The sequence below is a fragment of the Corvus kubaryi genome, unplaced genomic scaffold (assembly GCF_017639235.1).
Source record: "Corvus kubaryi isolate FWS band 111438036 unplaced genomic scaffold, C.kubaryi_AGA036_p1.0 37237, whole genome shotgun sequence".
Lineage (NCBI taxonomy): Eukaryota > Metazoa > Chordata > Aves > Passeriformes > Corvidae > Corvus > Corvus kubaryi.
Genome location: NW_024581068.1, coordinates 124,993 through 139,123, shown reverse-complemented (window position 1 = coordinate 139,123; position 14,131 = coordinate 124,993). Strand labels below are relative to the sequence as shown.

The 14,131-nt window shown below is 48.4% G+C and overlaps 1 protein-coding gene across 3 annotated transcripts in view; it reads right to left on the bottom strand.

The window, feature by feature from the left end:
* SLC23A2 (solute carrier family 23 member 2) overlaps positions 1-14,131 on the bottom strand; it is a 51,968-nt gene that overhangs the window by 17,251 nt on the left and 20,586 nt on the right. For all 3 annotated transcript variants that reach the window (XM_042023143.1, XM_042023145.1, XM_042023144.1), the window contains 6 exons: positions 12,413-12,684; positions 11,122-11,220; positions 5,926-6,042; positions 4,625-4,782; positions 1,637-1,725; positions 315-385 (listed from right to left, as the gene is read on the bottom strand). In XM_042023143.1, coding sequence (XP_041879077.1) covers positions 315-385; positions 1,637-1,725; positions 4,625-4,782; positions 5,926-6,042; positions 11,122-11,220; positions 12,413-12,544 — 666 coding nt within the window. In that variant the 5' untranslated portion in view covers positions 12,545-12,684. The remainder of the gene's footprint in view (positions 1-314; positions 386-1,636; positions 1,726-4,624; positions 4,783-5,925; positions 6,043-11,121; positions 11,221-12,412; positions 12,685-14,131) is intronic.

Below are 14,131 nucleotides of genomic sequence, written 5' to 3'. Positions count from 1 at the left end.
GGCAAGAGGTCTGGCAGCAGCTGAACTGCTGCCAGTGAGCACAAATCAAAGTTTACAAGAAGAGTTTTCATCTCACTTGAGCATTTCACTGCACGTCTTTTGGAATGTGGTAACTAACTCCTTGTATTTGCTGTCCAGCAATGAACAGGTGGAAAAGATGAAGACTTCCATGAAATGAGTAAAGGGATATATTCAAATGGAGATCGCAGTGAAAGAAGAAATTACCAACTTAAAGACAAGAACACACAGATGATTAAGTGAGAAACTTAACTGGAATTGGAGAGAGTGACAGCTAAAGGCAACTCCCACATTACCTCTCGTATCCGGGGGTACCAGATGTGCTCCGTGTGAAGCAGCTCTGCTGTCCCGTTTGTAACTGTTATATCTTGCAAAGAGGAGAAAAAACAGAGGCATTTATTCCCCAGCCACTCTGGCCCCGTTCCACACAAAACACATCCCTCCTTGCGCTGCTGCGCCTGACGAACGAGCCCCAATTTCCAAGTTCTGCTACAAACGAAGCCACAGCAGGCTCACACCCCCCAGGAGCCAACCCCTCACTTCACCCTCTGCACCACAGTGGAAAAACGCCCTGAATTCCAGACACAAAGGTCAGCCAGGGATTCTCTTCCCACTCCCACAAATGGATGAATGGAGAAGCACTCAGCTGCACACAGGAATCACATACTGCAGTGCTCGCTGTTCCCCAATTTAGGTCACTCACAGAATGAGCTGACCCGTGGTAACAACCCCAGCTGGCATCTCTGGAAGGTGAAAGGGCTCAGGAGGAAGATGCAGCAAAGCTCTTTTTGAAAATCTGGAGTAGTGGAGGAAATTGCTCTGCCACCCAAGGTGATCAGACAGCATTTTCTTTCAACAAGATGTGTATTAATCACATCTTGAATGTGAGCCAACAGAGATGTATAAACATACAAATAACAGGAATTAAATTATTAGAGAATCCAAAGGAGCGCTGGGAAGAACTTCAGTCAGGATTGAGCAGCCTGAGTCCCTGTGCTGCTGCTTCCCACTGCCCACAGCCTTGGTACTCAATAACCACCCCCCACTGAAGAGAAAACTGCCAGAGTCATTTCCACTTTCCAACCCAATTTAAAGCAAATGCTCCCAATCCCAACCAGCACATTTTCCCTCTGGAGTTCAAACCTTCCAGGATGACGACATCAGCAGAGAAAGAGTGAAAAAGAACACCCTAATCTTGTCAAAACCTGTCAGGTTATGACTTAAATAGGGGAAAATCCTGGTCTGGAGGTGATGCCGTACATTGCCCAAACTCCCTCCTACTCACAACTTCAAAAGGATTCAGCTGGGCTGGCTATTTCCAAATATTGGGAAGGAACATTTACGGAATGTGAATGGAACAGAAGTACTTTGTTCTATGTTTAGATTTCTTTTGTCAACATTTTTTATATTAAAAAAAAATCCCCAGAAACAGAACTCCACAAGGACATTTTTAGGAGTCTTCCTTCTGTGGCACCGTATTTTAGCACTGTAAAAAGAGAGGCTTTCCATATTCCCTGCTCATTACTCCCAGTTTCCAGATCACAAGCTCTGGCAGTTGCACTCCACGTGACCTGGGCTGTTTGTCACTTAAACCTGAACAAGGATAAACAACAATTACCTGTGTTATTACACTTCCACTTCTCCAGAGAGAGAATTGCTCTGGCAGGTGCTAAGAACGCAAAAGCACTGGCTTGGAACAGGGGTAACCTGGTGGAAAGGGAAAGGAGAGATGGTGACATTCTGTGGGCTCACTGCAGCTGGGTGGGCACTCAAACCACCCTTTACTGAGTTATAAAACTGTGAAAGAGGAGGATTTCTCACCAAAGAACCCACTCAGAGAAACACTAAGACTTCACAAGCCAAAGAGCCGACAGCACCTGCCTGAGTTATTAACCAGGTAATTCCAGGAGCCAGGCACTGATGCCAGGCTGTGACTCAGCAGCACAGGGGTACAGAAGGACACTGTGGTGGGAGAACCAGACTGCTGAATGTGCAGCTTTTGCCATCCCAGCACAGGGGAAAAGCTCTCTGAAGGTGCAGCCTGCAGGCTCCATCCGTTTCCTGTGCATGACTCCGAGTGCACTCACCTGTACACTCATTTTTAAGTGCATGTGTCAGTAACTGCTGGGTTGATCAGAGCAGATTAGATGTTCCAAGTGGTTACCACCAATAAATACAAACACTACAAGAATTTCAAGATGGCATTCTTAGCATTGATGTTTATACTTCCCAAAAGATTTAAGATCTAAAGAGCATCTACCTGCACCAACTACGAATTTATTGAACTCTCTGTACCCTGTGTAACGAATATCCTGATGGTACCTGACTACAGACAGGGTGCACTTTGAACTATTCTATAAATAGTGACACTCGTGGATTGCCATGAGATTCCCTTTAACAGGAGATCCCAAGGTGTGACCCAGGGAATTGCTCACGGGCTGTTTCACAGCACCTTGATGGCAGGGCAAACACCAGGGCAGGAGAAAGAACTGCTGAGATTCAGGTAAACATCAGAAAATGCTCAAAGGAGGAGAAGTGTGGGGGGAAAAAGGGTGCACACCCTGAGCACAGCAGAGATCAAACCAGAGGCATGTCAGTAACAGCAGTTGTGAGGTTCACAGGCAGAAGCTGGAGCAGTTTGGGCCATGGGCGATTTTAAACCCATCAAATGCTGAAAACTGCATTAGAAACTCAAACTTCATAAACTCCATGAGCCATCCAAGCATGGCTGACTGGACATAATTCCCACTGGGAGCTCCTTCCAGCACAAATCCCAGCTGTATCTCCGGGAAGTCATGGCTGGTGGCTCAGGGAATGATTCACCTCATTTTGCCAGGTTCATTAAGCAAACGGAGCAGGCTGGTGCCCATGGCAGATCTGCAATACCGGGAACAAGCTGTTACTGCTCCATCCCACCTACACAGCCCCGCATCCCCCTCAGAGGTTTTGTAAACACACACTGCAAACACATTCTCCAGTGCTGAGGTCACGGCTACGAGCTTGGGTTGTTCTGTATCACACTGAACACCAGCACACTGATGGAAAATCACATCTCAGCACGTCCTGCCCAGCCTTTACACAACACAGGTGAGGGAGCTCCTGAAAGGCTCAAAATAGTGAGGGGGGCTTTGTTCCCTGAGCAGGGCAAAAAAAAAAAAGTCATTTTAGTTTTTAAAAAATTTTTAAACTAATTGCTCAAAATCAGTCAACCAAGATCTGCCTCTTTCTCAAGAGACAGCTGCAGTTTGGAATGTGACTTATGGATTTTAAGCCAGGCACTCATTGCTAGCCAGCTAAAGCACCAAAAGCTTAAAGTACTAAAGCTCATGAGTGGGATATCATTTAAATTTCATGTCTAAATCATCAAGTTGCTCCGTTTTGGCACCAGCCCTCGTGAAGACAAGAGTTTTTATGCAGTCAAAGTCATCTGGAAATGTCTCATTATGTTCACATGTCCCACGGATGTGAGAGCTGAGCCAGTGCAGTGATGGGCACAGCAACAGCGCTGCCATCCCAGGGTAGATTAAAGCTCAATTTGATAGTCGCAGTCTCACTAATTACCCTGAACCCCTGCCAAAGCTCTGGGCTGGCTACATAACCTAATGAATAGCTGGAATTCCTAAAACTGGTCTGGGTACCAAACTGACCACAACTCCGCCTCGTAATTGAGCTAAATCCATCTTTAAGGACCCTTAAACCATGGAATTTGACCTTTTGAAACCTTTATTTGCTGAAATACTTTGCAGTGGACAGACTTGCCAATGAATACTTGCAAATCTCATTGAGAGGCCTGTGCTGCTGTATCCCATTCCCAGCCTTACATAAACCCACCATCACATGGGAAATAGTTATAAAACATCCAAGCGTGGAAATTTTCTCCTAAACACAAGTTATTTTAAGACCCAAACACAATGTGGCCTTCAGGGATATCAACATGTAAGTACAGTGCAAGTGGAAGCCACTGGAAAGGGAAAAATCCCAACAGGATGGAGGGCAGGGGTGGGATTATACACAAAGAATAGAGAATTTCAAAATTATGGCACCATCATTTTGGTCCCCTCCTTTCTGAATGAGCCCCAAATCCCTCTCTATTAAGTAATAAAGAGCCAAGGTTAGTTATGGAAAAAAAACCCCCAAATATGACAAACTTCCAGACAAGGTAGATGAGGATTTATGGTTACAGCACAAAGAGCCAACCAGGCTGGAAGATTACTAACTCTGGGGAGTCTTTACTGAAAGAAAATTCATTGGGGAAAGAAAATTTTGTCTTTCAACAGTTTTCACACTGTTGTTTTGCCATCAGAGTGAACTCTTCATACAAAGCAGAGGAGTGAGCTCCTACGTTTCCTGGGTTTCCCTCCTCCTTCTCCCCTGTCCTTGCTGTATTTTCTTACCCTTGGGATGCCTTGTCTTATTCTTATTTCTGATGCACCTTTTTTTGGGAGCAGCTTTCCAAAAACTTTCCCTAACTGCCCTGTACCTGAGCTGCCGTTAGTGTTCCGTGCTTCTCCTCTGGAAACACCCCCCACTCCTGGATCCTGGGAAATCCCCAAGGACGCCCGGCCCTATCCCCGGGCCAACACCCGGCCCCAGTCCCAGATCTCACCTGCAGCCAAAGGTGGTCTGCAGCAGGGTGGTGATGCCCACGCAGAAGAAGATGGTCCCGATGAGCTGGCTGGTGGCCCACTGGTCAAAGCCCACGCACATGGCATCGGCCAGCAGGAAGGGCACGGCGATGGTCCCGCTGAAACACGTCAGGTAGTGCTGGGGGCACAGGGCTGGGTTAGTGCTGCAGCCAGGGCTGAGCAGCAAATTCATTCATCTCTGGCTTTTCCTTCTGCTTCTGAATCCCCCCCAAAGCTCTCACTGCCCTGTCCTGAGCTTTCCTTTCAGTATTTGCCTTGAGCTCCCGCTCGCCCGCTGCCCGTGATCCCAGTTTCTGTGGGATACACAGGGCACTGGAACAGCTCTGCAGCTGCTCTCCTGAGGAGGTATCCAGGTAACTGTGCTGGGAGCAGCCTCCAGCCCAGAGCAGCAGAGAAATAACTTCACTCACGTTGGCTCAGGTCCACTGGCTCACAAAAGAACCTGGAGCACATGCAAACGAGCTCCCAAGGACCAGCAACTGGGCACTCGTTAATCCTTCCTCAAGCCAAGCACATTAAAAGCAGAACAAACGAATTTTCACCATATTCCACACACAAGGAAAAACAGAATTCCTACGGAACTGCCTGTCCTTGAGGAAAAGGCAGGAATTAAAAGGATGCTTTGGAATGTATTTGTTTGGAGATCTCAACGTCCTTTGCAGATATTACCAAATTCTCAGCATTCCTGTGGGACAGATATTACTTCCACTGGAGAAGGGAAGGAGATGGAACAGGAGCTGCTCTGCTTCCCACAAGCAGTGGCTGAGCTGGCAGCAGGGCCCAGCTGTCCACCACAGCTCCACTCCCTGCAGGAAGCACAAGCTTGTACTCCAAGGAGCACAGAAGTGGCAAGGCAGGTCCAGGGTGATGCTCCCAGAACTGAAATAACTACAGCAGCACCTTTCAATATTCAATATTTCAGGTCTAAACTATTGTCTCTCCCCATCTTTAACTCCAGAGGTGCCCAATGTCACTTGTGAAGGTCACCACTGAGCCTTTGCTCACGCATTTACTAACGGCAGCTTACAGAACTAAATATTTGAGTGAATCTTACAAATGCCTGAGCTGAAAGCTCAGATCATCATCAAACAATGATCTCAGAGTGTGATCAGCTTCAGAAGAAACCTCTTAACACCTTCTTCAAACACCTCAGAGTGGAGAAGGATAAAACTCACACACACAAACAAATGAACTGGACAGAAAATCCTCAGCAAGGTTTAGAAGTCACAGAAGGAAAAACTGTCTGTGTCTTAGGATGTACCTGTAAGCCCAGAAATATGCAGAGGTACCAGGGAGGAACATCTTCAATGGTGTAAATCATGTCAGTCCTCTGGGCATCCAAACTGCCACTGCTGTCCAGGGTCTCTGCCAGGGAGCTCTGCGGGAGGAACAAGGGACAACAGCAGGTTATTGCTGCACAGGAATAAAGCGAATTTCAGCTGTCAAGCAACTCCCAGATACCCCAGGGCTGGTTCAGCACTCCCAAGCAATGCTGATTTGTGACATTTTCAAAGCCTTTTACATCCAGCTCCTGAATTTGTACTCAACATGTTCCCTTCTGACAGCCATTCCCTGCTTATTCATTTATAATTGCTGATTTATGAGAGAACTGATCGGGCAGCCAAATGGTGCCCAAAAATGGATTCATCATGACAGGACTGCTAAAAAACCCCACCAAAACCCCAAACCACAAAAATAATAAAAAAAAAGAAAACAGAGAAGAATTGGAACTAAGAAGAAGAGCCAACCCTGGCTGTTTCCAAAGGGCTCTGTCCTTGCATCAGAGACTGAAATCACTGGCAAAAAAAAAATCCTCATTATGGTAATTGCTTCCCTGCTTTATTTTTACCCAATTTCATCTTGGTTAACCACTTTTAGCCAGAGGATTTATCGTTTTTGCTTCCGCCCCCCCATTTATGCAGTCAGGAAAAAAGCCAATTATTATAACCAAATTAATCCCCATCCAATTTACATCAGTCAAGCGGAATTCCTCCAGGAATTTAAATTCCCCCAGGAATTGAGGCAAGACCACACTGTGCCCTACCACGTGCCCCAGTTCCAGAGAGCCAATGGACAACTGACCACACACAGTCCCACATCAACACCCCTGCAGAGTCTCCATTAAAACAAGAGCCAGCTCTGCCATTTCTCTTTCACAACCAAGTGGAAACCTTTCCCCCCAACTCTCTGGTTTGGAAATTCCTGAGAACAAACCCACAAATGCTCCAAAGCCCCAGCACAACAATAAAAGCAGGAGGAGGTATCAGATTTTGTAATTTCAGATCAAGTAACTAAAAAATTACCTTATACAACAACTTCCCTGCCCTAATCCACCCCAGGACACAGCAAGCCCACGTGAAGTTGCCTCACACGGAGCCTGGGAACTCTGCCAGACTCGTAACTGCCTCAAATGGTCTCTACTTCTCCAAAAATCCCAACACATCCATGGATTACGCTGAGGTTATCTCCATTTGGTGTCATCTCCAAGGTCAGTGAGCCAAACTGAGCCCTGGCACTCCCCTCCCACCTCAGCCTCCTGTTGGGAAAACAAATCCACTGGGATAATTCACATTCAGGGAGCGTAGGGGAGCACAGTGCTGTGGGAAGGTTGAGGGTGTTGCAGTGGAAAAGCAAAATATAGAAACACTCAATTCAGAGAACTCCTTAAAGCACTCTGAGCACTGAGCAATCCTCTCACCAGGACACAGCGCCCGCACAGAGCCAGGAGGGAAATTGTCCCTGCCTAACCCCTCCTCCCCTCTGCAGCACCAGTGACAGCTTTTCATTGACTGAAAAAGGAACAAATTCTCTCCTGACCCAATTCTCTTAAAAAAAAAAAAAAAACCACATGAAAAAGATCAGGAATTTGAATCATGGAATCATCAAGGTTGGAAAAGCCCTTTCAGATCATCAAGTCTGACCATCGACACAGCACCACCACCACGGTCATCATCAATCCACATCTCCAAGTGCCACATCCACGTATTTCATGAGCACCTCCAGAGAGGAGGACTCTGCCAGTGCCCTGGGCAGCCCTTCCCAATCCCTGACAACCTTTTCCATAGAAAAATTCCTGCTGCTGTCCACCCTGAGCCTCCCCTGGCCCAGCCTGAGGCCGTTCCCTCTCCTCCTGTCCCTGTTCCCTGCCAGCAGAGCCCGACCCCCCCGGCTGCCCCCTCCTGTCAGGGACTAGTGCAGAGCCACAAGGTCCCCCCTGAGCCTCCTTTGCTCCAGCCTGAGCCCCTTTCCCAGTTCCCTCAGCCTCTCCTGGGGCTCCAGCCCCTTCCCAGCTCCGTTCCCATCTCTGGACACGCTCCAGCCCCTCAATGTCTCTCTTGGAGTGGAAGCTGAGTTCCACCCACAAAGAAAATCTTGGAGTGTCCGGTTGCCTCATCCCTCCCCTCTTTCCCTGGAACAGAGGCTCCACATGAGAACAGATTCACCTGAAGCCCGTGTTTGTTCAGCTTTCTGCCTGAGAGGTCACCACACAGTTCCAGAGGGGCAGATGTTACAACATCTGCTCCCGAGGCAGGAGCAGAAGAGCTGCAGCAGAAATGAACTGTTTGCCTCAGGAATCGCATCAGCGTTGGCTTGGTGGAGCCACCCCAAGAGCAGCAGGGATCCCAGGTTCTCCAAACACCCAGCCAGTGATTTGTGCAGACTGATGACTCTGTTACGGCCCTGTCTTTTGAAAACCCATCTTTGGGGCCTCTTTTTTACTTCCTCGAGCTTTGCCAGACCAATATCCAGCAGCTCTCCCACTGCTCCACTTGGTGCCAAATGCTGATTTTTCCTCATAGGACTGATGAGGTTGCATGAAGTGCATTCCTTAGCTTTTCCACCTGCTGTTCTATTCATCCTACCCTGTCCTGTCCCGTCCCGTCCCATCCCATCCCTCCTCTTCTTTGGGCAGCAGAAAGCAGAAGTGCTGGCCTGTTCCTGCCAGGAGGGCCATGGCTCATGGAGCAAATTTCTGAGTCCTTTCAGAGCTCTCCACTTGTGATTCCACCTCTAAATTACTCTGCAAAGAGCAGAACCCAGCAGCAGGCACAGGGCTTGGGAAGCAGTGAGCTGGTCCATGGCATGGAGAAAGATCTCTCTGGGTACAGATCAACAACTGCCAACCACTTCAAGCCCTCCTCGAGGAAGTGAAGGTTATAAATCTTCTGATGAAACAATTTCAAACTTCATGGCGATGTTTGTGCTACACAGCAAAGCGGCTCTAAAGGAAAAATCTCACCCAGGATACTCCCATTCCTTCCAAAAGGCACTTCCATCGCTTTGGGAGAGGCAGCTCTCAGCCCTGAGCAGATCATGGCTGCAGGGAACAGACACAAAAGAGTCCAAGACTGAACAAGGAGGAGTTGGAGAACTCAGGTGAGCCCTGGCCACCCCGACACCCCAGCGGGCACTCACTGGCCCTTTGGCACCTCAAGCCTGGGCCTGCCAGGCTGACCCTGCCTCGGTGCCTGCCAGGTGTGCCACAGGGAAGTGCTGGGAATGGGCTGTGCCTTCCCAGCCAGATACTCATCACACACTGACCCTGCCTTGGATTATTTTAACTGGCCAAAGGCACAACGTGCTGTGCTTTTCTCAGTTTTTCCCTGGTAAGTATAAACAGGGGGATTGACACAGACAGAGGTGTACAGAGAATGCTGTGCGTAGAGAAGAAACCCCACAACAAACCCATCCCAAAATCCAAAGAAACAAACCCCAACAGTCAAGACAAAGGCTCTGGTACAAAGCACTAGTGGGAAAAACCCAAAAGGGAACTGATGAGCTGTGGGGAACAAGGTCTCTAGAGAAATACCTTCCATGAAGAGCCCCCAGCTGGGCACTCTGCTCTAGTGGAAGCTGCCCCTGCACACGGCATGGGGTTGGAACTAGGTGATCTTCAAGCAAAATCCCTTCCAAAGCAAACCATCCTGTGACTTTATTCCACGAAGCAACAAGGCATTGCTTGTTTCACAGGGATGCAGCAATAGGTATTGCTCAGCTGGGCTATCAGTTTACTGTCTCAGGTAACAAATGCTGTGAGCCAGAGCAAGCCCTGGGCATCCTCCAGGGATGAAGGACATTTCAGGCCTCTTTGCTAAAGGCTTTTTATTCAAGAGCTTTTGCTTGCTCTTTCGGTGAGGATCTCTCAGGAGGAATGGATAGCCAAGAATGAACACAGAATTATGGAATGGTTTGGAAGGAGCTCAAAGCCCATCCAGGGACAGGCAGGGACACAGGCAGGGACACCTTCCACTATCCCAGGGTGCTCCCAGCCCCATCCAACCTGGCCTTGGACACTTCCAGGGATCAAGGGGCAGCCACAGCTGCTCTGGGCACCCTGTGCCAGGGCCTGCCCAGCATCCTGTTCATTCACCGTAAGTCACAGCAAAGCTTTAACTCAAGGAGATCTGGTTACTCAAAAGCTCACAGTGTCTTTAAGGTGAATTATTCTCCATCATCCACAGTTCTGATCACGTGGATTAGCTGGAAGGGAGAAAAGCACACATTTGGTAAAACCAGGCCGTGGTAAAACCCAGGAGCACTTTCATGTCTAGAGATCGCTTATCTCATTGCACAATTTCACCCAAACACCTTTTGCTCGAGGCTTTTATCAGATTGTGCCTCTCCACTCCAGCCCCAGCATGCTCCAAAATTCAGCCAACAAAGACTTTGGCAGGTCAAGGAAAATCTGTCCACTAAACATGAGAGTGATGACGATGGCTGTGGGGCTGAGAGTGAGACACCCGGGCAGGCTGAGCATGGGAGCTGGGAGTGCACCGGGCACAGCGGGGCACTCACAGCCTCCTCTGGAACTGAACACTGGCAGGCCTCTGGCAGAATCAGCTGCTCAGGGGGTATTTTAAATCTGAAATTCAGGAGTGACTTCTGGTGTCTGAGTTAGAAAACCTTAACTGCATCCCTCGGTGCCATCCTTGCTCCAACAGAAACTATGGCCTTGAAGGAAGGAGCATCATGCTGCTCTTGCTTGGAACCAGGGGTTTTGTTCTTGTTTCAATCAGGACATTTGAAAAACTTTGGTCAAGTTGAGGCTTTTCAGAGACAAGGCTTTACCACAAAGCCAGTTTGACGGAACATTTCAGAAGCTCAGATTTACCATAATCTTCATCCTTGTTTTAAACAAAAGCTCAGATTCACACCATCTCAGCTTGTGGGATTATTACCGAGCAGGCCTGGGGAATGATGGAATGGAGAAAAAAGCTGGAAAAAGCAAACCAAGGGCATTAACTGCTTCCACAATTTCCTGAGTCATGCCCAAAGTGCTGCAACCAAAGTGTGTGACAAGGAGTCATGAGGGCAGAACTCCCCAGGCTGATGTGAATCTGCAAGTCAGCAGGGCTGCTGAGACAGGAACTCTCACAGCCAGGGGAGACTGCTGTGGGCAGATCATGAGCTGAAAGAGCAAGAATGAGTTCTCACCTAGCAGGGAACCCCCACGTACCTTTTCTGCTATGCCATTTTCTGTAGTGTAGATGGCCATCAGCTCCGTGTCCTCTGTGTCCTGATCACCACTGGATGTTGCTCCACCGTTTATTACAACCTTAAAAATATAACAAAAACAGAAACACAAGGTCTTTTAAAATAAACATTTCCTCTGCGATCACACCTCGTGTCACTCAGTTTTCTCCCTCGGTACTTGACATCTGCCTCTGACAATTTGTCAGAAAACATGAGGAGCATAACAAGCCATCATTTCTGTAACAGCAGGTCTAGGGATAGAGAGAGACTTGATAGACATTGCAGAGAGCTCCTGAAAAACATCACAGAGAGCTCCTGAAAACCTGGGCAGTGTCAGCTTGGGGCAGGGGGAACCAGCAGCACTGGCTGGAAGAGTTCTCCAGAGGAGAGGTGTACAACAGAATGATTCAACTGAAAACGTGAGTAAGTAGAAGACAGCAAACGTCTCCCTGCTGTTGCCTCTTCCTCTCAGTTGAGCAACTCAGGCGGTCAACAGGGGCTGAACATGAGCCCAGGTGGGCAGGGAGGCTCTGCTGAGGCCCCTCGAGTGCTGTGTCCAGATCTGGCCCCTCGCAAGAAGGACATTGAGGGGCTGGAGCGTGTCCAGGGCAGGGAACGGAGCTGGGAAGGGGCTGGAGCCCCAGGAGCGGCTGAGGGAGCTGGGAAAGGGGCTCAGCCTGGAGCAAAGGAGGCTCAGGGGGGACCTTGTGGCTCTGCACAAGTCCCTGACAGGAGGGGGCAGCCGGGGAGGTCGGGCTCTGCTCCCAGGGAACAGGGCCAGGAGGAGAGGGAACGGCCTCAGGCTGGGCCAGGGGAGATTTAGGTTGGATATGGGGGAAATGCCTTCACTGGAAGAGTGGTTAAGCACTGGCATGGGCTGCCCAGGGCTCTGGTGGTGTCCCCATGCCCGGAGCTGTTCAAAACCAGAGCAGATGTGGCACTTCATGGTTTAGTGGACGTGGTGGTGATCGGTCACAGGTTGGACTTGATGATCCTGAAGGTCTTTTCCAACCTCAGTGATTCCATGATTCTACCCCAGGGGCTGCTGCAGGAGGACAGTTCAGTGCCCTGATTGTGCCTGGGGTGCTGCACGTCCTGGGAACACAGAATAACCACACACAGCAGGACTGGCTGTGCTTATACACAACTATTCAGGGGAGCAGAGCTTTGTCACTGACTGCTCGTGGAAATGAAGGGTTTGTACAACATGACTGGAGCTTTAATCCCTGATTCACACCGAGCCTGACTGGGCAGTGCTGGAATGTGCTACTCACAGGCAGGGTGAAGAAGGTGGGATGTTTGGATTCATCCTCATATTTGCCCTCTGTTGAGCCTCCCGCCTCCACCGATTTGGAAGTGGTGTTCTTGCCAATCCCCATCGTTTCCAGAACGTCCAGGACTTGCATGCAGCACCCAGGAGGTGCTTCTGGGATGCCAGGCCAAGAACTAAGGACAGCTCCTTATTCAAGCAGCAGCAGCTCTGGGAATCACACAAGTGCTCAGTAATCCAGCTGGGACATCAGGGTATCATTCGCATCAACGGCTCCTAGGAGTGAAGGGAGAAATTGGTATTTTTTATTCCCTAAAAGAGATGTGCAAAAGCACAAGCCCCACAGCCTGGGCTCCCTCTCGTGCTCATGACTCACCAACTCTCATCATTCCTTCCTGATAATTATCATTCAAGGTATTTGAAATTCTTTCACACTGGGAATGCTCTGGTTATTATCTCATTCTTCTCCTGTGTTTTTCAACCATTAGTAGTATATTGAAACCTTTTTTCCCAATCTCACAGCCATTTCCACAGAACTTTTTGGGAACAAAGCACCCCTGTACTCCACATCCAGAGCAGTGCAGCACAGCTGAACATCCACTACAAACAAGACTTGGGCTTCTCCAAGGAGTTTTAATCTGCAGAGCTGCTTGCAGATTTATCCTCGGTATTACTGAATCCTTTCTTTGAAACAAACTTCCTTTGAAATAAGAAGCATCTGGGAAGCTCAGACTGGATGGACAGGGAGGCACACCTGCCTTTCAGTGAGCCTATTTCAGACAGAACCAGCTCCTTCTGCTGAACATCCTAACCCAGAATAATCCCCAAATTCTCAGTCGTATGAAGAACATTCCAAGCAACCTGACTGATGATGTTAAAGAACTGCTTCAGGACAAACTGGTGTATTTTAAGTAGTTTCACTTCTCTTTTGGCACAAGGACAGGAAAGATCACACCTTAGTGGGTCTCTGGTTTTGCCAGATGGGTCACTACAGCACAGTTTTCCCCCATTGGCTCCTTAAATTAGCCCAGCCAGTCCATTGTCATCCCCACATTTTCCATTTCCAAGATTAAAGAACAGGAATTAATGTATTTGAACCCCAACTTCCCACAGGACAGCACAGAAAATCCTGCAGCAAACCAAGCTTTGCAACCTGGTTGCTGAGCCCCAAACAGAAAATGCAGCTGCCAACACCTGCAGGTGAAACCGGGTCAGACACAGGTGGAAGTACAGGACAGAACCAGAAAAATGGTCTCTTGAAAGTCACAAAAAGTGGAATTTTCTGCATCCATTCAAGCAGCAGAACCCACTCCCACTGGTGTTACTTCAAAAGCAAGTTAATGACAGGTTCAGCTGAACCCTAAGGTGGAAACAGAGCTCATGGGCACTCACAAACACAGGTTTGGATTGGAACAGAAGCAGGACTTGGGTTTTTCCTTAAGTCTCCCTTCCAGATGCTGCTCAGGAAATGCCAGCAGCTCCTGTCTACTGTAATTGCAATAATAACTGAACTTGAGAAAGACTCTTCTGCTGAAGGCAATTCAGGACTGTACTAATACATGAATACCAATATTTTAGAACCTCTTAATAGCTGTTAATTGCTCATTTGCTGGAAAATTCTGGTTCCTTGAGGTGAAAGAGATACCTCAATGTAGGTATCTCTTGAAAAGTTACATAAAGAAAGACTGTTCGGGCACTGAGATCCCTCAAAGCATTAATTAAA